The 25,559-nt window shown below is 37.2% G+C and overlaps 2 protein-coding genes across 3 annotated transcripts in view; both read left to right on the top strand.

Moving 5' to 3' along the window:
- Window positions 1-113: 113 nt before the first annotated feature.
- Window positions 114-12,397, top strand: iqce (IQ motif containing E). Its single transcript, XM_034030411.3, has 23 exons — window positions 114-735; window positions 1,860-1,907; window positions 2,198-2,243; window positions 2,427-2,573; window positions 2,949-3,080; window positions 3,317-3,387; window positions 3,882-3,995; window positions 4,195-4,245; window positions 4,691-4,761; window positions 5,136-5,208; window positions 5,476-5,525; window positions 5,631-5,782; window positions 5,922-5,977; window positions 6,212-6,426; window positions 6,652-6,750; window positions 6,923-7,022; window positions 7,474-7,653; window positions 7,996-8,013; window positions 8,123-8,218; window positions 8,557-8,687; window positions 10,022-10,146; window positions 10,361-10,510; window positions 10,912-12,397. The coding sequence occupies exons 1-23, from the start codon at window positions 682-684 to the stop codon at window positions 11,037-11,039; spliced, it is 2,307 nt and encodes a 768-aa protein (XP_033886302.3). The 5' UTR covers window positions 114-681; the 3' UTR covers window positions 11,040-12,397.
- Window positions 12,398-13,911: 1,514 nt separating this feature from the next.
- Window positions 13,912-25,559, top strand: part of LOC117418256 (protein tweety homolog 3-like) — a 61,064-nt gene continuing 49,416 nt past the window's right edge. The window contains exons 1-2 of one of the 2 annotated variants that reach the window (XM_059035449.1): window positions 13,913-14,227; window positions 14,853-15,113. In XM_059035449.1, coding sequence (XP_058891432.1) covers window positions 14,988-15,113 — 126 coding nt within the window. In that variant the 5' untranslated portion in view covers window positions 13,913-14,227; window positions 14,853-14,987. Of the gene's footprint in view, window positions 15,114-25,559 lie in introns of both variants that reach the window. The other variant, XM_034031106.3, reaches the window with a different exon arrangement.

The following is a 25,559-nucleotide window of genomic DNA, read 5'->3' as shown; positions in this document are numbered from 1 at the left end:
TTATTTTAGATTACCGATATTTTAAAATTATGTGTTAATGTCTAAATGCAGACCAATGACATGCTTTGTCTCAGTGTAACGGTCCACAATAAACTCTGAGTTTTAACTTGGTCGTCCCAAAGAACTGACGTGTTTCTGGTTGCTATAGACGACTCAAAACACTAATGCCAAGCCGAAAGAAGTCAAAGGAGATCGGAGAAATGTGAACTAAAATGTTGTTTTTGTAAAATACATACACATAGATATTTTTTAACAGTATTTAATAAGGCAGTGCGTCGTCAAAATGCATTTTAATAATCCATAACGACTTAATATTCGCAACAGAGGAAATAAAGCTATCTTGTTTTGGTGTCAGTACGTTTTGTGTAAAGTCAAGAGCTGATTTGAGTAACTTACAGGTTACTTTTGTATAATCATAAATGTCTGGTTACATTATAGAAGTCAATAATGCGTTATAGTAATCTGTAATAATTATTGCGAGCACGACAGAACACTTTCGTGACATTTTTGTGATTTTATTAACAGCGGTATACCTGATCATGTTTTTTTAATATAAGTTAGAGATATGTTGTATATATTTTTGTACTGGTATAACAATACTAATTAGATGTCACCTATCAAATTAAAACTGCAGTCGTTATATGCACATTTGTCATTTGCTGACTAAACCGAACAGTAATAATGTCAGTCGCGGCCAGTGATTGTGTAATGACAGATGAAGAACTGGAAGAATTGGTAAGTTATTACAGAAGTTATTTCCTTTAAATAAATACTCAAGAAGGTTACTGTATGTATTTTCTACTTTACATACCGTAGCTTGTAGTCATGTTCAAGTTAAGTAATGGTTCATTAATACTGTTTCATTTCAGTGGCCATATGACGTTCCATGTTATTTCAGTCAGGTGCCTAAATCTAGCACTATAATAAGCAGTAAGGCACGACAGGGTGTGTGATATACTGTATATTTTATTTGTTATTAGTTACAAAACCACTGCCACAAATGAGTGGCATTCCACCTATTTCCTTTAATATATTTGGGGATGAAACTCCAGATAACTGGTACAACTTTCTGAGTGGAGACAGCAGTCCAGCTGAAAATTAAAATAAGTGCACCAGCAGCTGTCAAGAGTAGGCACATTAACAGTAGATGAGGAACAGCTAAATGAAATAGAAGAAAACAAAGATTAAAAAAACACACTCAAAAATGTACTTAAAGAAAAAAATATGGACATTAATTTTAAGGAAATAAGTCCATTAATTTTAAGGAAATATGTCCAAAAAATCGCAACAACATTAAGGGAATTCTATGCCAGTGCAAGAAATTCAACTGGCGTCCAGTATTCATTCTCCAATTTTATAACGCTGAGAGCTGGACTAAACAGATGTTTTAACAGTGGAAGTTTTAATATCTCTGCTAACAGCGAGTTTAAGACTAGCAATAATGCTCGGATTGGTGCGTAAAGTCTGGTTCGATCTTCAATTTAATCTGGCACGAGGTGGACGCGAGGGTGTCCCACAACTAACAAAAACATATTCTGAGATCCGAAAGAATGGAAATTGAATATAACGAGGACACAAACTCACCTCAAGATCCGGCTTCAGTCTCCATCGCAGCTGCTCCCCTTCATCTGTGTCATTTGAAACTCTGCCGAGACCATCCACATCATCAGCTTGTGCTCACTCACCTAGTTTTGAGATGCCACTTTCGATGCAGAAATTCACAATAAACAGACTTGTGCCATTATTTTTAAATAAGTGAACAATAAATTAAATTTTGGACTATATTACACTGCGGATGTATACACAATAAAAGTTTCTGTCTGTAACTGAGTTATGAAAGTCTTTCTTTCCATTTAAAGGGTGAAGATGGAATCTCAATAGTTACTTATGAATCTGAGACTGAAAGGGTAAGATTTGCATTGCGAGTAAATATCAATAAACTTAATTTTCACTCAGTAATGTTGAAATCCTGGAAACCAGAACTGTTTACCTCCAGTATAATTTATCATATTTTGATCTTTCCTTGATTGTGGTTACTTGTTTACTGACACAAGAATAATGAATTCTCTGCTTTGTTTACTGAACATACTTCTTTTGTGGCAGTACTCAACAGGACTCATGGTGTAGTTCATATTTAGAAACTTAATTGGCAAATGCATAATTTATTTAATGCATCTGTTATTTTGTCTCTCTTCAGAAACCAAAGAAAAAAAAGACTTCTCATAAACCACCCAGATCTCCAAGTAAGAAACATAATATTACTTCTGACAGAACATGTGATCAGCATGTGTAAGAAAAACAATACTGTGCAGAAACAATGATATTGTCATAACCTTTCATGATTTCTGCAGTTTTAATACAGTTGGTTTTGTTAGTTGTTGTTGATGTAAGAATGTTTTACCGACAAATGTCTTATTTCCCTTTAGAATCTCCTTATCTCTCAAACACATACCTGCAACCAAAAAAAGCTGCAGTTTGGAGATCATTAAAAGGCACTGGGACAATGCATGTTGAAAATCCTTCAGCTAGAGTACCCAGGGAGCTGTGGCTTGCATCACTTAAAAGTGGACTTGGTATGTTCAACAAAACATGATGCTTGAATTTAAACTATTGTAGTCTGGCTCCAAACATTTGCAAAATAGGTATTTAGTTGATTTGATTGCATTGTTCAGTAATTTTTTTCTGAAATCTGTTTGTGTTAATTTACTTGATGGCTTTGGTTCAAATAATCAAAAAATGTCCAGCAACAAACTTAAGCCACCATCCACAAATTGTGAGTGTACTTGACTTCTCAGCTTGTACCTGCTTAATAACAAACAGTTACTTTGCACCCAATTGTACCACTACTATTATTTCCAACATTTTCAATAAAAAATGTTTTTCATATCCCTGTAAACATGGCCATCATTCCACAATGATAGCTTGTTATGTTTACCTGTGTTCCATAGCTCTGACACAGCCCCTTAAAGCAGAGTATGCCTTTACACAAGCAAGGCTTGCCTCGTCTACCGGCACCCCAGAATACCTGAAAGAAGCTCTTGGAATGAAGAAACCAAAACACTCCCGCTCTTCTAGCAATGGTAAGGGGACTCCCTGCATCTTCTGATTAACCTTTGAGGTGGGAGGAAGCTGTACACTGTTCTGTCAGAGACAAAAAAAAACAAAAAAAACATCACCATTGTTTATTTGTAGTTGCCGGTAATACTTTTTGGAATGGAGCTATAGTTGAGCTTTGATTACTTAAAAAAAACACACACACATATATATCTCCAATATCTAATATAAGTGAGTTTTTTTATTATTATTCTGTTCTCAGGATATGTTCCTGGAACCCCTGACTACAAAGAGAAAGAGGACATGTATGACGAGATCATTGAACTCAAGAAGGTAGGCACTGCAACGCTTTCAGTTAAGAATTATAAAGGAAACTCCTGCAGGGTGAACTCTGTCCTTAAGCAGTGTTCAAAACATGTTGAGTTTTCATTTTTCCTCTTGCCAAGAATGTGAAAGTCATAATAGTGTAAACAGTATTCATCTGGTGAATATTTTACAAAAGTTTTGTTATGATCTTGCTGTGTCTTGCACCAAGAAACTTACACTAGGAAGCTACTGTATACCTAGATCATTTTTTTTCAAATGGTAATTCTACAAAATAATTTCAGGTAATGGAAAGTTTTGTTTGCAGACAAGTTATTATTCTAATTACAGTACAATATCAAAATGGCCAAAACACGTCTTAGTGTTAAAGTAATGTGTATTTTCCATCATTTAGCTTTCAGTAGTGCTAGAGATTCCCTTTAGATTACACCAACTGCAGATATTTATTGAAATGGTATTGTAATAACAGGCTCAATATAAACCAATTGTGTCCCACATTCTAGATGTTACAAGCTCAGAAATCAGAAGCTGACATTATGAAAACAAAACTGCGTCGTCTGGAGGAAGACAACAGCAAAAAGGAAAAGCAAATTGAACAGCTTCTCGATCCTTCCAAGGTAAAGCAATACAAATAAAATAAAAAACTGCATATTTGAAAGAAAACATATTCAGGTAAATTATTATTATATGAATCCTAGCAAAATCAGCACAATTAACTCTGTAGAAGTGTCAAATTGTGTAAACTTTTTGTTTTTTTGTTTGGAAAAAACAGAGGCTTCATACACAATTAAAACTTAAATTATTTTAATTGGTCAGGGTTCTGAATTTACAAGGAGCTTGGTTGACAAAAAGAAGGATTCAAGTGTGGTGAGTACCATATTACAGATTTTCTTTTTTTTAATTGGTCTAGAGCTTTATTAAGTGTAGTTAACAGGCTTTCTCCACTTAAGGCATAACTTTGGTGATACTATAACTTAATGTGCAATTTAATGGACAGTTGGTCTTCCAGCACATACAGGGACAAAGCTTGGAGTTAATGAGTTAATTCAGTTATTTATTCAGATGATCGGTATACCAGAGGCTTGTTAGGAAAGGGTGTTTGGAATATGATAGCAATCTGCATCTGCTTTACTCCTAATCTTACAAAATTGTATACACCATATAAATATTTATATCTATTAAGATTATTAAATAACAATGCAAGATGAAAAACCAATACACATACAGTAATTATAACAGTATAATGAGGTCAGTTTTCATAGCATACACTGAAGAAAAAAAAAGACTAATATATAACTCTGTATTTTCTTAGATCACAAATGGATTAAAGCAGAAGATTCTGAAGTTGGAGCAGCAATGCAAAGAGAAGGACCATGCAATTAAGTAAGTATGTTGAGGATTTTATTTTAAAATATTAAAGTTGAAATCACGCTGGTGACTGGTGGACATGGTTAGGTGATTTTCTATTAACCAATGCTGTGAATGTGTCCATACAATAATACAGACATGATTCCGGCATTCTAATCGAATACTGTAGCTTAGGTATGGCTCAGGAAATAAACAGAATACATGAAGTTTTTTAAGTTGGTAATGACAAACACATTCCATTTATGAAAAACAGTAGCTCACTCAGGACCCTAGTTTTTTTATATAGAATATTATAATAAGATGATGTACCTATAAAAATATGGTGTTTTAATGATTATTTTGTCACTAAATTAAATGCAATTTATTTTCTTTCACATTGTGTTTTCTAGTAAACTGCAGACTGATTTAAAGACAACAAATACTGAAGAAATGAAGATAGCAATGGAGACTTACTATGAGGAGGTAGAGAACTTTTTTGGGGGGGGGGGGGGTTTAGGTTCAGGGAAGAACATTAAAAAATAAATTGTACTGAAACAATAACATGTGTGATATTTTAGTAGACCTAACTGAGGAAAGCGTTATCATATTAAACAACATGCATGATATTGGTTTGTATGTAAAGTGAACTTATTCTCACCTTGTATGAAATGCATTTTAAAAAGCCAACAGTTCGAATGTATACTCATGTTTTATTGTGTTTAGATTTTATTTACCTTTTTTTGTTTTTAGATTCAAAGGCTTCGTATTATGCTGGCCAATATGGAATCTGCAGATAAAAAGTAAATACAAAATATTGGGTTTTATTGTACATTAAAAAAAAAAAAAAGTTTTTAATTGACAGTTTGAGGACTAATAGTTCTATATTCTCATCATTAATTAAACAGATCTGAGAGTAAAGAAACCCAGAAACAACAAAAGGTGCTAAACTCCACCATCCTGAGATTATCTAAAAATATCAAACAAATGCAGGAGGAAAATAAATGTCTGAAGGAGGACCTGGCTAGAGCATTGGATAGCCCTTCTGCTTCAGCCAGAGGTACACATTAACTTCTGTTCAGTGTTCCTCATTGCATTTAGAATTTCTTAACCCACTACACAGTGACTAGTTTTGGTTAATTTGGGGTACACTAGATTAGTGTATAATTGTTGTAAATTAATAATGTTTTCCATTGCAGGTTATAGTGACTGGAGCAAACCAAGGCTGGTGAGACGAATCACTGAGCTAGAAAGAGTAAGTATTCCTTTGTACAAAGAAAGTCTAGAAAAGAACACGCCTCGCAACCTGATAACAAGTCAGGGGAACAAAGAATTTGTAAAGTAGCACAGCAATTACCGCATTGTGCTTCAATGCATTTAATGGCATACTAATATTTGAATGGCCCAAGTAACAATTCTTTGAAACAAAACTGCTTAGTTAATGTGTGCATAATGTCTGACTATTCTGTGGCTTAAATCGAATTCCCAGAAAGTGGACGACCTGGAGATGGGTAGTTCCAACCAAGCCAGCAGTGCTAGAGCGACTGTTGCTTTGGTGTCAACGAGTGCAGATCAGTCCAATCAGACAGCTTCGTCAACTCTCAAAGGAACAGACTCTCAGCAGGAGTGTGAGCGCCTTCGAGGGTTAGTAAAGAAACTGAAAGAGGATCGCACTGACCTACAGGAACAGCTGTCTGGAAAACTGTAAGTGGTAAACCTCAGATATATACAGTTTGGAAACTTCTTTCGAGTTCTGTTTTAAATGCCCTAGTTTTGAAATCTGTGTGTTTTAAGATCCACATCATAATTTAAATACATAGTTGGCTAAATTCACTGCTTGCCAATGGACTGCAGTCTGAATGCCTAGCCTTTGACTCCCCCGTTCCAAAATGCCTGAATGCTCTTAACTTTAAACTATTGATATTTCAGGACTGAGATAAAACTCTTGGGCAGTGAGAAAGAAGAGTTAACAAAAGAAGTCCAGAGACTGAAGTCAGTTGGAAATGAGAAATCCTTTCCAGAGGCCAAGTATGTGCAATGTACAGTTATTATTGGAATGCATAGCAATGTGTGGCTTTCTATCTGGTGAACAGGTGGTGGCTTTTTAAATGTATACCTTTAAATAAAAATGCAGAACTTCATTACAATAGTACAGTACTAAATGTGGACCACTTTGTTCTAATCACCTACTGTTCCCTAGGGAGAAAATCCAGAAACTGACACAAAAGGTAAAACAGCTTGAAGCAGAGCTAGAGGATGAGAGAAGAATCAAAGAAGACTCTTTGCATACATCCAACAAGGTGAAAGATACAAATGATTTATGTTACAGGTGTACAGTTAATTCTAGTTGAGGCTTACTGTCATAAATAAGGTTGCCTAGTAACTGAAGTTACCTTATACTGACTCATACTGTATAAGTATTTTGGTTGCATAACACGATTATATAAAAGAGAAATATCAAGCAGGAGCGGTGGTTCTTATAGCTTGTGGCCAATAAAACATATTTTATTGTACAACAGCGTGAATGCTAAGCAGTGGTGTTGCTAGGAGGCTGGTTTGTGTACATGCGTAGTTTTTACATACAAGATTTAAACTTGAAATTTGTTTGTGATCCCACAAACCAGCATGGTAGAAATGTCAATTAAAAATCCTTTGCTTGCCATTAGTCTGAAATCGGTGATTTATCCATGTAACAAACTTACCATTTTCATGGAAGGGGTAAGCGGTATTTGATTCCATATCTGTTTACAGAGCCAGAGGAAAGCTTCTTCCTCTCGGGATGCAGGGTGCAGGTCCCGTCTCAGTCCTGAACAGGATCAGAGAAACACACCATCTCAACCCTCGTCAGCACGCTCTGAACAACGCCAAAAACAGAAGCAGGATAGAGCGGCCCGGACCATACAAAAATACTGGCACCAGTATAAAGACAAGGTGAGGCTGACGGCTTTCAGTAATCAAATCATGTCTTTACTGTGTTTCCTAGTGTTTCTTATAATAATGACCTTTAAATTGTTGATTAAAATAGAGAGAGAGAGAGATACATGGTATGTAGATGTAAATAAGTGCCATATATTTGACACACATGGACAGAAGCACATTTCTCTCCACAAACTAAAGTGCAACACACAAAAGTACAGCATATATTTTCATTTTATTTATTAGAATGCAGATATAACTGCAGAAGCTGAAATCAAAGTAAGATTTAGGAAAACATAAACCAGTGCTTTAGTACGTCATTCTAAATAACCATGTGTTTGTCTTTATTTCCCCCAGAATGAAGATTCAGATAAGGTGAGTGTTGTACAAATATCTAATATTTTTATTCATAGCTGTATCAAATGTGTTGTCTGGCAGCGGCAAAGATTCTAAGATTTTTTTTTGTTTTGTTTTTTTCTGTTAGGACACTGTTGTGATTCAGTCTGCTTTGAGAGGACATTTGACCCGGCAAAAGCAATTAACAGGCCTTAAAGATTTCGAAGAACGTAAACCGTTCAAGGTAATTCTACATGTTTTGTATATTTTAAGAAATAAGTTATTTTAATGTTAAAAGGTCTCATTTGTGACATGAAAACAAACCAAGTCACTTTTGTATAGGAGGTTTTCACAAAACTCAAAACACCTTTATTTATTTATTTTTTCCTTCAAATTGTAAATAAAGATGTTCTGGTAATGCAGTAAGTACCCTTGCTCTTCAGTGGATTGAGAGCATTGCAGTACCCAGCAACAGCCACAGGAGGGCCTCAGTACAACAGTGCACTAGATATCCTTCTTTTGTTGGAAGTATGTTATGGTAATTAAGTCTTGTTATAGCTGCTGCTGATTGGTTGTTTTCAGAGTCCGCGTGCAGTAAGAAGTAGCAGTGCTCACAGCTTGTCCCCAGCTGATGAAGACGGAGACGAGGCTGTGACGTTACTCCAGTCTGCATTCAGGGGTCACCTTGCACGTTCGGGACAGCTCAGCAGCCGGTGAGATACAACATATGCTTTTGTACTAGTAAAGACATATAAAGAAATATGTTCAGATGTACGTTTTTGTTAAAAAGAGCCAACTTCCCACCGTTTCGGTATGTTTTAGCATACCTTTTGTAAAGGGAAAGTGTGTTGGAAAACAAACAGTGGTGGTACTTTTAGGATAGTTTGATGCCATGGTAACTACACTCACTTATTTCTAGTTAAATTGTTAATGTGTTTGTGATTTACTACATAGTTAATGATGTAACACTCTACTGGTATTATGTCTATTTATCCATGTATTTTCCTTTATTATTCTACATTGTACATTATTTAATTTGATTTAATCTAAAACTACAAATTGTAGGTCATTCATGTTATGTTCATTTCAACTATTGTTTCATTTACTTTATTTTTTATCTACAATAGGTTACTCTTTGTTCTTTTATATAATGCTGTACCTGACTCCTACATGTTTAGTTTATATATATCTATAGATATAGATATATATATATATATATATATATATATATATATATATATTATTAGGGCTGTCACGCGATTAAAAATGGATCGGTTAATTTATGGGCATTAGTTGATTAATCGGAAGATTAATCGGTACATTAATCCGTGCACATTTTTAATAAAGGTACGATCGTAAATCAATAGACTGTAAAATAAATAGTGGTTATTTGGTCTTTTTAAAACCATTGTTTTTGTTATTTTAGTAAATGTAACAAATGTCCTATTACCCTAATAAAAAAGATTTAGTGATTTAATGACCTGATAACTTACGTACTGCTTAACCACTCTGGGGTATCCACTGAAAAGAAAAATTATTAGCAATACACAAACACGGAAACAAAAAACACTCTGAGGTTTATAACTAAATCAACGGTTTATTATGTTTTTCAGGATAAATGTGCCACAGCGCTCAACAGCTCTGATTACAATGCACATGAGTAACTTTGCAGACGCACGTTTGGCCATCATTTCAACGTAGATAAACATTCCAGTTCCAAATACATATGTACATCCGTAGCACACTATCAGCAATCTTTGTACAAAACAAGACAACAATTATAATTTTTACACAACTTTAACTACTTTTTATACAACTTTAAAACCACGGTGTCCTAAAATCGCTTCAAATCAGCACTTCCCTAAATAGCAGCACTCATTTATCTGTCTACCCAGAATGCACAGTTAAATTGTAAAATAAAATAATCTGCTATCAGATCTTTAGTTGATTAATATGTTAATCGTAACATCCCTAATATATACATACAGAATACAGAAATGTACTTTGAACAAACCCAACTAAAAACATTGTCTTGCCTTGTCTGTAGATCGTCTGATTCCAGTGTGGTTCATGGGAGTGGAAGGAACAGTCCCAGGAAAAGCCCTGTTTCTTCTAGAAAGCAGAGCATAGTACCTTCCCCAGCACCCAGGAGCAGACCCACCCGGACTCCCAGTAATAATCCAACAGGCGCAGATAATCAGATATACACTTAAGCATATCATAAAGACAGTTACAGTTGTTGTTTTTTTGTTTTTTTTTGTAAGCAAAAACATATAAGCAAAATTAAAACATGACAAAAATCCAGAGGCTAAATAGATCTATGAGCATAAACATTTGCAAATGAATATTGGTGTGATCTGTGCTAATAGTTTTCATTTTGTGACAGATCTTTTGAAAGCTGCAGCGATTAGTGATGATGAAGAGATAGAAGAAGATCTGACAGTGGTTACTGGTGATGAAGATGACGATGATGAAGAGTTAGAGACAAAGGGATCGAGAAGGCATGCAACCCCATCCAACAGGAGGCTTTCCTCAGGTACAAGTAACAATGGATTACTGGAACAGAGCGTGAACAGAAAGTATTCCCAGTCCTCTGTCTGAGAGCTCAGCAGTATTTTGACTCTGTAGTCTCAAAGGACATTTTCTGCTAGCTGTGCTCATTTGCATTTCTGCAGGAGCACTGGGACTGTGGTTCCAACTGCAGTTTCCCTAACCAAATAAATATACCCAGTCTTTGATTTTGCATTGTATATATTTATTTAGGTTTATGACTTAGGTTTAGAATCCTAGCTGAAGGAACTAATTAAGTGTAAAATTAAGAAGCAATTTTTACCAAGTTGTTCAAATCAAAACAGTTTTGATGTTGCTATTGACCAATAAAATGCATGAAAGTATATTTTTTCCCTTAAGTTAATTCATATATCCATTTTTTAACAGCACAATCTAGCCAGAACCAGTCTAAGGTTACCCCTGTTCAGCCATCTAAAGACGATGACTCAGAAGACTCTGATGACATCATTGTTTCACCATCACGGCCTTTCAGACGAAGAGACTCCAACTTTTAGAAACAATGTTTTAAAGGGTGATTCATAATGTTGGTATAGTGTGGTTTTATAATGAAGTTAAAAACTGCTAGTAGAGCTGGGGTATTAGTTGCTCTGTTTAATTTTTTTGCTTCTTCACCTATATTTCCAGTCATTCCCGAACAGTAATTCACAAATTGGCTAGACAGAAATTCAAATGTCAATTCTAATCAACTGCGTTACAGTATGTCTTGCTTTTGTGTCAGCTGTTATCTAGTCATTAGGTAAGATGTGTATGTGTTTGAGTGAGGGGGGTAGTATGTGTGGATTTACAGTAGGTGTAGAAAATAGTGAAATTCCTACTTCTTCTGACATCCTCCGTATGGAGCCACAGACATTGCTAATACTTTTGCATACATGTACCTTTAGAGATCAACACTTTGCATATATGTATATTATATATTATACATTTGAAATCCAATACAAAGTGTAATATACCTATTGTACAGCCCTATTTAACCACACTTCCATACATGAAAAGAAACCCCTAAACATGCAACAACATAAGTACAAACTAAGAAGAGGGAAGTAACACAGGCACTTGGGTGTATTTTAATTATCGAAAAAGTAACAAATCTAAATGCTGCTGCCTGTTTGCTTATATTAATCACCCCTGGTGTTTCCATTGGGGTGGTTTATTTACATGCTATTTACATTAAGGAATACAATCAAATAGATGGTTTATGAATTTTTGGATGACAATACGGTAGTTATATGCATGTTTTTATATATATTTAGTTGTATGCTTTTTTATAGTATTTTTAGCAAAATATAAAGCACTGTGTTTCTAACTTTTTCATACTCCTATCTAGGTAGCACATTTTTACTTTTTTGTTCTATATTAGAGGCCAGAATTTGAAGTGCTGTTGCACAGAAGTGATAGCCTTGTCTTTTAAATATATGAACTATTTGAAATCCTTAGGTGTCCACTGCACACTATACTTAGTGAATAAAAGCTGCTGGTAATGTTATCATGACAATCAAGGTAAATGTATCAATGTTACACCGGTTCTACAAAGAAAGATTTATTTTAAAAAGGAGGTCAGAGCTTGCACTCTCTTTCAACTAGGACACACAAAAAGTCGAAATGTTTACTACTCTAAATACAGTTGGTTTTGATACCCGTGCTTTTTTTTTTATTGACTTCAGTTTCTTTATAATGTGTTTCAATTTTATTTTTTACGTGCACAGCGCTCTTGTTGACATATTAAGTGCCTTTGTATATTTACAGTAATTAAGGAAATTTATTATGATCTTTGTATGACATTTTTCACTAAGTGTATGTGTTTTTTTTTTTTATTTATAAACAAGAAATAAAACTTTTATCATATTGCACCCTCTGTGGCAGGTAGCCAGTTTATTTATTTATTTATTTATTTCTTAGCAGACGCCCTTATCCAGAGCGACTTACAGTCGTAAACAAAAATACATTTCAAGAATTTTTATTATAGCAATGTAACAAAGCCTATCAAGGCCACCATGGCCTCCCCAAAGCCCCAGTGGGTTAATAAAAAATGCAACAAATTTCCATCTAACAGATTATCCATTTGACATAACTGAGAAATGCACGACAGAGCACATTTAAGTATGCTGTGGGTATTTTAGAATCAAGTCGTGCATACTAATGTGCACATCCCACCGCTAACTACATTAATAGAATGCAGCCTTAGTAAGGCCAATAACAAAAAAGGAACTGGATTACTGGAATTCTATTTTTATCATATCTTAATAATATAATGCAGTAACGCAGTTATTCAGTATGCATACCCCATCCTTTTTGGAGGATTTTTCTGTTCAGCATAATTTTGGAAAGTGGGTTTTTAGCTAATCCCTCAAATCTGCACAGCCATGCTCTATAGCTTGGAACATGTATTAGTTTTCACTTTGACAGGCCAAATGACACATAAGCAAATCCTTATTTGTAGGCATGTTAAAATAAGTGTATTCTATTTGTAAATAGAATATTTGAGGGCAGCAGTGTGGAGTAGTGGTTAGGGGCTCTGGACTCTTGACCGGAGGGTTGTGGGTTCAATCCCTGGTGGGGACACTGAGGCTGTACCCTTGAGCATGGTACTTTACCTAAAGACCCAAATGTATAAATGGGTAATTGTATGTAAAAAATAATGTGATATCTTATAACAGTTGTAAGTCGCCCTGGATAAGGGTGTCAGCTAAGAAATAAATAATAATATAAAAATTGCACCAGTAATATAAACTGCTATTAAATTGGAATATAAGCAAAGCTTTGAAGGTGTTTGCTTGTTTACATTTCCTGACTGTCTACAGTTAAATTGACAACTTTCCTCTCTCAATAAAAGTGTATTGAGATTCCACAGAGAAATAAGCAGTTTTCAGAAATATAAACTGATTTATTACCCCTCATGAACCATGTACATCAAGGTACCTGTGTCTGAAATACAGATTTTTCTAACAGTATTTCTGTGACTCGTTTTGATTGCTTGTCTTTGGCTCAGGAACAGCATACAGATGCAGAAGGATAGTTCTTATGGGAATTGTGTGTAGCACTGTGCTTAACCTGAAACATGCTTTAAAATAAATATTGGACATGCAAAAACACAGCTGTTTTTTAAGCTTGTTTCAATTTTGAACTACCCTGTTGACAAAGTAAATGCATGATGTTTTTTTGTAAGGCTAATGATTCGTGCAAAAAGCCAGATGACCATTTTTGAACTGCAGTGATGAGTAAGATAAGACTAAAGTTCCTCTGTTGAGTACATTATAATTTGATCAGTCAGGATCAGCGCACAAAATTAGCAAAGCCTGCTAAAACAAGTTGCCTATAAACTGAAGGTTGTGCAGTGTATGCCCATGTCCCATAGAGGTCAGCAAACTCAATTATATTTACCTGCTGCAATCGCCTCCTAATAATCGGAGGACTGGCTGCAGCAAGCAGCAGCAGGTTGTGTGTGGTTGGTGGTGACTCTCTTGCTCAGTCCATGCGCTTTTTGACTTTTTTTTTATCCCCGAGACAAATGTAGACAAAAAAAAGAACGAGAAAAGAGCTCTGTGGACGGTAACGACATAGAAAGAAACCACAAATATCCCGGGATCATTGGAACAATAACGCTCACGAACGGGGACGCGCACTGTGCAACAGCAGGGCTGTTTTTGTTACTGCAGAAGAAAAGGACTTGGAAAAAATCTAAACAGTAAGATCTTCTTGGAGATAACCTGTACATAACATGATTTTATAACAGTAACAACCGTTTTGCATATAAATGCAGAATTAATATGACTCAAGATCATTAATGTTTGGAAGTGAAGCGAAGAAGTCTCGTTAAAAAATAGCGTCGTTTTTAAATAACAAAAGCATATACCCTCAGGGGTACCGAGGTACCGTAACTTGCATTGTGTCTCTCAGTTCTATTCATTTAGCAATGTGGTCAGATAAAGGGCTTTGAAGACGGAGTCGTCGTGCTATTAATTCTTCCCAGAAGTCGGAAACAGAAAAATCAACACATTGTTCGTACAGGAAACCAGGATTAAGTAACTCGCATCACAACTGTAAGGGATTGTGTGGGAAAATGTAATGAAACTAAATTGTTGAAGGGGAAATTGACATTCTCTTCAAGATTTAGGAGGTCTCGCATGAAACATTAGACCAGCGATACTATAACAAGTCTACAAATCTCTCCGATCAGTGTAGTTTAACTGTGTATTTAAATGTTACATTTCATAATCCAAGGGGCATAACTGGAATATGTTGATGTGATTTTAAAAAGTCGTCACATTTATTGGAGTTGCTGAATGTTAAGGTTTTGAATACCTCCCTAGGACTCGAGCTATAGTGTTGACTGGATTACTGTACTGCACTTCCGAACTTCCTGGATCTAGAACGCCGCGACCAAACAGTAACAATACAGGAGTCTGTGATTCGAACAACATCGGAACCCGGTTCAACTGCTCGCCATGGCGGCTGTTGTGAACTACTCGCCTCCTTGGTGGGCGAACCTGTTACACAAGCTCCCTCATTTCAATCTCCAGTTTGAACAAATAAGCGGCGAATTCCGTCCTGAAGATTCTGAATACCAGGAGGTAAGAGTGATTTTAAAAAACAAAAAGACAAAAAACAGATGTTTCCTTTTCTAACATTTCATTTAAGTGTCAATCCTGTTTGTGTAATACTACTACGACTACGACTACTAATATTTATACGAATTCTAAAATGGCTAGCCAATAAGCACATATTTCAAACATGACCTATTTAAGTATGTCTGCCAAGTTCATTTTTAATGTGCAGTGCCCCACACAGCTTTATATATACATTACAGAGTAGAGCAGAAACATGCATATTTGTAAATCAAAATGTAGTGGCAAGCCGGTTTTATTTGTTTAAAACCTTCCTTGATGTAGCAGTGAAAAATACCCAGGGCTATTTTTCTCAGTTCTGGAAGCTACGTTTTGAAATGCTACAGGCTTGGCAGTGAAGTAATATGACAGCATTTCATGGTTAAAAGCATTCTTGAAATTGACAAGGACTAAGGGTCCAGGTGTCAGTCTTGGTTGCTAAGCAGTACTTACACTAGTCTCAAACCCATTGGTCAAATCTTTCTCTGTGTCCTGCCCTGTATGCACTACTAGGGGGGAAAAACTACTCCCCTCTCCCCCACCTTTTAATTTCCCAAGCATATGGTAGCCTATAGATGCTGAAATAACAGCCTCGCACGCAATTGCAAGTAGAATAGACTATAGATGTACATCAGTTGGCTTGGGTCAGCATGCCGTTTTCCAGGCGCTTTAGGTAGTGCTTGGGAAGGGAATTAGAATGGGATTCCTACTGCACACTGCAAAGGTGCACTGCAGTTGATCTAATTTTGGTTTTCAGGGTAGGGTGTATAATGTTGTCCTGTGTTTGTAAATCTGGATCACACCGACACGTCAGTCTCTTCTCTCTATCCTGAGCAATGATGGCTCTAGGAGAATAGCAAATGGGGATCTACATGTACTTGAGGTTCCTGCATAATGGGTGGGAGCTCATGTGTTTGATGTGGCAGCAGCTTTGTCACGAGGAGGATTGTGTGTGTGTGTGTGTTTGCTGTTTATTTCATTAGCAGAACCGAGACAACAGATGGACAGTCATGGAAAGAGGATGCTAGAAAAAAAAAACAGCTATTTTTGCATGCATTGCTGATATACAGTATTGGGAAGGAAAGGTGAAGGAACCTGTACTGATGATTCAGAGAGGGTGGAAGGTCTAGCGCAGTGTGGAGGGGGCAGCGAGCGCTTTGAAAATCCACCACAGAGAACAGTTATGGACACCTAGATCTGGTTTCCCCATTGATCTTTAAACGCTTAGGTTAAAGTCTATTACAATCCTCTTTGCTTCTGAGCGTTTGATTGTGTTCCTTTTTGGTGTTCACACTTGTGCATGCTGAATGGATTGCATAGAGTCTAGGGTACAACAAAGTGGCCACGTCCTTTTAAATGTTACATTTACATACCAAAGAAATAAGTGTTACTCTTTTGAAATGTCCAGATCCAGAGAATGTATCTTGTTATCTGGACAGAACATTTAAAAAAATGTCCTCAGTGAACAACCGATCGCCACACCAGTTTTGGTGATACACCCTCATTAGGTGCTTTTTAAGTCTTTACGTTCTCAGAGAACAGCTCTAACCTATTAGTAGGTAATGTCACGCTAAAGTGAAACTGTTCTCAGTCATTTCACTACTTGTGGGCTAATGAAATAACACTTCAAGCAGAAATAGTAATTCCTGTTCTCTGTGCAAAGCCTAGGTGTTTTTTTTTTTCTACACAAGATACCTTCACCACTTTCTAATCATACTCTATGCAAATAGAGGTGCAAATGCAAGGAAATCCAACTTTCATTTATCGTTATACAAATTAAATGAAGCCTACCCAAATGTAAAACTCCCTAATGCTACAGTGCTTTTACTTGCAGTTTCCATGTCAAATATTTACAGTTGTAAGTGGGTGTAGCTTACCTGTAACCACATGTATGCCTTTGTCATGATGGTTATCCTTATTTACCTTAACCTTTATATCCAAGAGCTCAGAGATGCCTGTTAGCGTTTCACTACATTATGAGCCAACGGGCACAGGCAGCATTGCTCTTGTAGAAAAGTATACAGTACTGGTGCCAGAACCTTCATTGAATGGTCGATTTAGAACAATATGAAACACAAAACGCCAAAAAAAAAAAGTCAAATGTTTAATATATTTTGATCAAGAGCGTTAGTGGGGTCAATGAACGGACACATTCTTAATTGTTACATTGGTAGTTACTTACCCACACTTTACATTGACTCTGATCTTTTAGTTGTGCACATAACCTAACCCTGCCACTCTGCGCCATCTGAAAACTCAGCAGACGATTGCTGGTGGCCAGTTCTCATCTTTGTCTGTGAACTAAATAAGGCAGATGTCCAGCGGTAATTAAGCAAATTCCTCTACAACTCTTCTGTTGGCAGGGAATTCCAGGTTGGGTTTCCTGGATGTGGCGGTATGCTGCGTATAGCAGAGATAGAAATACGACTGTTGCATAGCAGTTTCACCCATTCCAGGTTTTACTATGAGCTTGAGTAGCCACAGTGCACAGTAAAATCTGGTTCTGGGCTTTTAAATCTTTTTGTCTTCTAGGAATTAAATGTCTGCTATTTTGTTAACAGTGTAGTAATATCAAATTGAAATAATTATTTTGTGTAAATAGTGCTAGTATTTTTTGCAGACGAAATAAAAGATGAACAGGATTAACGTTATGGCTAGGCAGCCCAGACATGCTTGGTTCATCTTTGGTTGCCATTGTCCTTGTAGACTTTCAAGTGACATCATTCCCCAGAAGTATTAAGCTAATGCTGTTGAGCAACCCAGTGTCAAAATAAAAGCTTCTGGATCTGATTTTTCTCCCCCCAATAAGTGGATTTCTATTTAGTGTCATTGACATGATCTTGTAACAGCAGGATTATTGAGCAACCCCAGGCAATCAAAAGATGCAGAAGATGATAAACACATGGGTTCCCGCTGCAGTCTAGAGTCCCTGTGTTTGTAAACCTGATTCATTTAGTTGTGATTGGGACTGGCTACAGAAAGGTTTTTTTTTGTTTGTTTGTTTTTCCCCCTAAAGATCAAGGTTGTTCCACATGTTCTTGTACCTTCCTTTCTTCAGTGTTTCCTGAATAGGTTCATCAAAACAATTCACATGCATTTTAACTCCCATTTCGGTGCATTCAAGAACATTTTACCTATCCCTGTTCTTTAGGAAATGCAGGACTGCGACAACCAGGGGGGAAAAAATCAGACTAAAGTACAGTCGCCCTATCTGCAGCCCATGCAAGTTCTTCTGTGTGTGGTATTGAGTATAATATTGATCATTATCTACTCGCTCCCAAATAAACAGGTTACATTTCCTTCTGCTTCCTCTGCTAAGGTGTTCTATTCCTTTGCGCTAAGGAATCCCTCCTCTTTCCCCAGTCAAGTAAAGTGTGCTGCTACTGTTACTTTTATCACATCTTCAGACATTTCACAGAAGATTGTTTTTCTGTGATATTAAGCGCTACAATTTCCCTCAGTTGATTTCCTGGGCATATTTGGCAGGTGGGTGGAGAACTGAGACCCCTTTGGCAACACTTAAAGGGGAGAGTATGTGCTTTGAACTGGAAAACGAGCAATGATATTTAGTTTGTGTTTCCACAGGGTTTCAACGTCAACCCTACAGTACCTTTGTAAACCATGCAGAGATTATTGAAGCTTTAGGTGTTTTTACATATGTTTCTATTGATATTTTGAAAATAGACATTTGTATTATTATTATTATATTATGTGCATGCTCTTCTCAACAATGCACGGCTGTAGTTGTTTCACTTCCCATTACATAGCAACTCATAGTAAAACCAGGAATGGGTCCACCTGCTATCCAACGGGAGTCTTATTTCAAAATAGTTTCTAGCTCAGCCCCCAGGGGATGAAATCAGGGAGGGGGTGGGGGTGTTCATTGATTGTGACTGCTTTTAGAAAGCTTTTAGTGTGGTTTTAATCTCCCGTTTGTCATTGCCCTTTCCCTGCATTCCTCTGTGGATAGAAATCTCTGACCAACCAGTGTGAAGAGAACGGCTGGCTGAAAAAAAAAGAGGTTTTGTGTGCACAAAGCATGAGTCTGACGGAGACAAAGACAAATGACTTTGTTTGATATCTGCTGTTCCTACAGAAGGACTGGTATTAATAGGCAGATCAGCCTGGGATGGACTGCTTGAATGGGCGACTGGAAATGTATTTTAGTGGAGCAATAAAATGCTATTCAGAGCTCAATTTGGTTGTAGAGTACTTTCCTGAAGGAGCGATTGCTGTACAGTGGCACAGTGCTGGCTGGATACTAGTAATAAAACTCTTTCTATGGTATTTTTCCCCTGGCTTGCCTTAATTACTCACTTGTTTATTTAAACACTGAACTGACAAAGCCAAATGACCTCACAGCAGCCATAAGGGGGTTGTTTATTCCGTCACTGTTTTTGTAACCAACACCTTTTCAATCAATTGGTAGCATACTGTAGGTATCTCCAGATTAGAATTTGAATTGTTAGCAGTCATTTGACAAAATATGTTCATATATTTTACTTTTAATAAATGTATCTTGAGGGTGAAAATGAACTCCTTTCCATAGCAGTTTTAAACCCTTCCAGCTTCTCCCTACACAGTGTGCATTGCCGTGACACTTGGGTTTAGACTGGGCTGAAGTGGGCGTCGCAAACTCAAGTGTGTAAATAGCGCCTAGAATTGCTCAGATTTGCTATGCAATGTGTACATTTTATTTATTCGTTATTGGAAGCGTTTTCTGTCTTTTTTTGTTTTGTGTTTTTAATAATACATTTTGCAAATAATGGTAGGAGTTGTATTTACATCTCTAAATCCATACCGCTCTTTTTACATTTTATATTAGAATAAGACACAAAGTACAGTGTTTTGTTTTTGTTTTTTTCTTAACAGACTTTTTAAAAAGAGTACCATCTATTTTCCAGGCTTTAAACACATTTACTGTAACAGTAGATCATAAGCTGCCTACAGATTAATTGACCTTTTCTCTAGGAGAGTAATGCTGTCATTTGCAACTCCTACACAGTATCTCAATTATTGTGCTTGAGTATGTTTCAATCGGTGCTTTTCGCAGCGAACCTGTGGATTACGCCGCACATGTAAAACAGTACAGATTGCGGTAAGGGATTTTGCATGCAGTGTTTATGTACATAAATACATACATATTGTGTGGTGTTTCTTGTACCAAAAGCATTTATTGTGAACCTTGAAGGCCACCCAGGTATACAACTACTGCAAGTCTTATTAACAAAAATGGTTTTCTCCTTGGCATCTGTAGCCTGTTTAGACCTCATCACCTGAATCTAAAAGCAATTCCCCATCATGACAGGCACACCTCAGAAAAAGAGCCAAAAAAAATAAATAAAAAAAAAAAAAAGTACTGCGATGAATAAAATACATTTTGGTCTTCAACTGTTGTTGCAGAAGCTAACAGTCTAAAACAAATGTCATATACAAATATTATAAAATATAACTTAATATTGGCCCATTCTATAACAGCCACTAGTAGACTAGGCTGGTGTCCCAACATCTGGCATCTCTTTGCTTAGCAGCTGAGTCTGCCATTGCCTTTGCTTTGGCCCAGCAATTTGGGTTTGTTGCAATCTTCACAATTTCCCTATGTGGTGTAACGCTTGTAATTGAGAACTCTTGGACTCTTCATCGTATCACCATTAAACCAAATGGGCCTCATTGTCTGGGGCCTTTTCGGGATTCACTGTTTTAAAGCTTGTTTTAAATCTGGTTAGCCCAACTAAGGACATTGCTACATGGAGCTGAAATGCTTTTACAAGTGTCAGGTTACTGGTACTGAATTATAGTCAACAAATAACTAGTCATATTTTGACAGCACATACAGTATTAAATCATTAATGGAGAACAAGAAAGCCAGAGTAACTACGGAGTATGATTAGTTGAGCCCCTGAAGTATATTCATCAAGAGTAAGACACAACTCGCATCTTTCTAACAATAACAACCTGCAATCTAAAATGTCTTTTATACCTCCCAATCGGAAGCTAACTTTATGGGCTGCATAGTGGTGGAACTGTCAAACTATTATCTCTTGTGTTTTTGCTTGTCAAAAGTCGTCCTTGCAGTCAAATAAAAACTACTTCCCATGAATAGTTATAGGCAAATTGAATGCTGCAGAAGCTTGTTTAAAAGTGCAGTAATCGGATCTACGATGAAAAAGTATGAAGTTGGCTTTGGCACTGAGTTTTTTATTTTTTTTTTTAACTTGGCAGTTGATTCTGGATCCATTTCCTGCCGTTGCTGGAAACTTTTCTACGGAATTGGTTTGGAGATTTAGAAATTCAATCCAGGTGTGTGTACAGTAACTTAGCCACAGCCTTTTTTTGTGTTTCAAATGTAAAAAGATCTTGGTTTTATGTTACAGGAAAACCACTACCTCCATGATTTTCTGTGATGAAAGGAGCCTGGGGTTGACCATGGGTGGCCTCTCTCAGCTGTTCCTTTTAGACCGGTGTTCTTTGCCAGCTCATTTGGCACAATGGATTTCTTTCCAGTTTCTGCTATAGTGTAGAGTGTTGCCATCATGATGTGCTTTAAACTGTGCTTCTTTTTATTGAACGTCTTATGAGTATTCTGTACAAATTCGTTTGTCAGCCTGCTACTGTAGATTATTCTGGTCTTTACCCCAGCCCACAGTAGAATCTGTATAGTTGTTCTTAAGCTCTTTATAAGCATGTTATCCTGGGATACTGCCTGCCTCCTCTTCCCTGCACTTTGTGGTAAAGCTGTATGATTGAAAAAAAAAATAATAGGAGTCTGGTGGTTTTAGCTTTATGTAAATGTCGACGTGAGTGTTTGACACATCCTGTTCTAGACTAATATATACAAACCTGTGACAAAACATTTCAATAAAGTGTAGACTACAAAAAAAGCTTTGTACAACCAGAAGATGTTTTTTAGTTAGGACAGTGCTTTTCTCAGGGTTGGGGCACTGCTAATATAATGGTCTGATATCTCATAAACATGATGGGTTGTAATTGCAGGATTTGCTAATCAATATTAAATACAATTACATCTTTGCTGCTTCTGTTCTGTTAGGCTTCATACCCTAACCTCCACTAACTGACTGCTTGCCCCAGGCTAAAAGCACAGTTGTTAGCATCTGAAGAATGACCAAGCTGGCCCGACCAAACAACCTGCTTAATACTCATACTACCAAACCTGTGACTGACGTGTCTTTAGAAAACAAAAAAGATGCGGAAAGCTTTGATTGACTGTCTCTAATAGCTGTAATTATTTTTAAGGCTATTCAATTAACCTAGGTTCTTTTGGCAGCAGTTACTGTACTGGAGGGAAAACAGATAGAATACACGTACAGTACAAGAGGCAAAATAAAATGTGTATGCAAATTAGAATTTGCAAATCACACTCCAGCGGATGAGTGAAATCTGTGTGGTTGGTGCAGTGGTCTTCACAACACCAAGCATGTATCTCTTAGCTGGACACTTTGGTACATGTTTTCAGGTTACAGGACCTTTTCTTTGCAATGTTAGTCGAGTGCTTGTCTTACTCTTGGGTTAGGTGTCACATTCTCTTCTTTTTATTTATGTGATGCATTGACTTCTTTTCTAATTAGTCAGCCGGTAGAACCTACTTACAATGGTGCCCCATATGTGACCGGTTTTATGGCTCAGTGAATTTTCCTACTATTAGAGTGTTGCACTTGTAGTCTTGTGCACAGTTGGAAATATTCTTGTCAGAATACTGTACCTCACTGTGGGCTGAGTCTGCCTGATGCACTGTTTGCACGTTCAGTCAGTTTCTGTGTACTTGTGCACGTGTCCCACCAAGGTACTGTTTGTTAGACAAATGTAGCTAAGAAAATATGGCACAATGATGGCTGCTTCCCAGCTCGGTCTAATACTGTATCTGCATATTTCCTTTTGTTTAACCCAGTTGAACGCATGTGGGTGTGCATTTCACTGCCTTTACCTCGCTTTACATGCGTTAGAATGCGAGAAATATTCAAAGGGCCTTGTAATACTACAACAAATGCAGACTCAAGTGGAGCATTAATATATAGTGAGTTACTATGAAGCATTATGTAGGTGGTTGTATATGGATTACCTGCTGAGAGGTTTTTGGTATATATGGACCTGGTTTCTTTGGTTATCGGCTTAATTAGCCAAATACAGTAGGAAACTGCACGTTTTGTTTAAGAAAGCCTTAGAAACAGTTACATTTTGCAAATCCTCTGTGCACCCAACACACTAACAATAAACTGGATCTCTGCATGAGACCTTGGATGGATAACAGGTTCACTTTTAAACTGCTCAATCGCCGTGGTAACTCTAATTTAGTTCATAAAAATACAACTGTTGGACTGCAGACAATGAAAATAGTTTCCCTCTTGGCAGTTTACTGCTGTGTCTTGCTGTTACAGAGTACTTTGTAACTTCTGTTTACTGTATAGTCTCTATTACAGACCCTTTCTCATTAAATAAAAAATAAAAAGTTAATTACAGATGTAAACCTGCAGTGAGTGAGTGGAGAGGCAGGTGATCAACAAGGGTTGTTAAGAGCGTTATTTCAGCAAATCACTATTACCCTTTGGAAAAACCATTACCATGCCTCATAAGGTTCTCCAGTACAATTCAAATCTTTTTACTCTGGTTTTTAATTATAGTGAGTTATTTACAGTACATACTAAATCTGTTTTTGAATTATTAATTTAGATGAACAATTGTATGTTTCAGCGTTTCTGATTTAAGATTCTGTTTTTTAAATCATAAACAAGTGGGCCTTCAAGTCTGAATGATAACGGCTATATTTCTGGATTCACTGTACAGTTTCAAGGTAATCTGCTACGCTGAGCAGCAAAGGTCGTCAAGGAAATAACACTAAATAAGTTCTATGAAGAGTGCACGCTGTCAGAATGTGAGAAACTAAGTAATCTGTGGGTGCTTAGGGCATTAAGTGAGTAATTGCAGCCTGCCCCATAAGTGGGAAAAGCCTCTCATCTCAATGTCGCTAACATTTTCCATCTGCTCAGAGGACCTCGTCACCACAGTGTGATGGTATTAGTCCTAATCTGGGCTGTCAGACTGCCTGTGTCCATTGACACAGAGTGAGAGACTTAGTTTTCTGGCAATCAGACAGGACTTGTCAGCTGTTTTTCGCCCAAGGAAGGTGTTCTTACATTCAGAAATGTTCACTGAGGAGACTATTTCAAGGCCAGCATTTTATTGTAGTTTTTTTTGTCATTTAACCACAGTGTACACAGTCTGTCCTCTTGAGGTAAAGCCTAATTGTGTGTTCTGAGCCTGATGTTGGAAGACATGAACAGTGCAATTATGTTTATTGATTAGTTATCGTCAGGTAGCATTTCGCGTGAGATGGTGTTCTGCGTACAGTAGCAGACAGATGGTGGTGTTGGCAGCCAACGTGAAAGATTTTGAAAACGGCTGTGGAGTGAAACGATACTGTAAGGAATGAAGAAAAAGCTAATTGCATTCTCAAGTCTACTACTGTGTACTGTATGTGCATTTCTGCTTTCGAATAGATTTTATTGAAGACCTGTTCATTCAGGGGTCTCGGCACTTATCCTAAGGCAGGGGTTCTCAAACATTAATTTCAAAAGGTGACATTTGCAGCCCTGAACCATGACATGGGGCCACAGTTGGTGCATGTCAGTGTATTTACAGATCCACCCCCCCACCACCACCAGTGCATCAATGCATCATTTAAGAACAGCGAAACAGCATGTTAGTAATGCAATGAAAAAACATAGCCATAAGTAGCCATAATTTAAAAAGTAAGTGCTGTGTTAAGCCCGTGTGGTTTTGGTGTTTGGCAGGCAGGGGTTTCGCTCGCTCGTCACTCTCGTAATTTGCGAATGTTTTTTGAAAGTGACGACAAAAAAAAAAGTGGAATCGTCACTAGTGACGATCGTTTCTGTTTGTACTATAAAAAAAATCCCTTTTGTTAAAGTCACACACAACGTCTCGTTCTTTAAAAGAAGGGATCGCTAAACCATAGTCACTGCTGCTGATCAGATCAGCGCCTCGGCCTCATCGATTCATTGACTCGGCAACGTTCTCATCCCGTGGTAAGCGACGTAAATGCAGTCAGCCATTCAGCGCCTCAGTTTCATGTTGCGTGTCAGTTACCATGGTAACACAGACCGCTTTATGAGGCTGTGCTGGGTGCTGCTGTAGCTTTCAGTCTCGCATTATTCTTTGCAACCTGACAGCTTCTGCCGCTGCGCTTTCACGACTACAGAGAGTTCTGCTCAAACCTTTGCATCCGCAGTGTTAGCGCCATTGCGCCAATGTCCCGCTGAAATTCTCTTAACGCGCTCGTGTGTCCCCCTTCCCTGACCAGACGCAATCAATACCAATACGCAGTAAATGAATGTATGTTGTATTACCGTGACATGTCTGACAACAGGCTAATCTTTTTTA

Source organism: Acipenser ruthenus, chromosome 13 (assembly GCF_902713425.1).
Source record: "Acipenser ruthenus chromosome 13, fAciRut3.2 maternal haplotype, whole genome shotgun sequence".
Taxonomy (NCBI): Eukaryota; Metazoa; Chordata; class Actinopteri; order Acipenseriformes; family Acipenseridae; genus Acipenser; species Acipenser ruthenus.
Note: the sequence above shows the minus strand (reverse complement) of the source record. Positions and strands in the feature narration are given on the sequence as shown.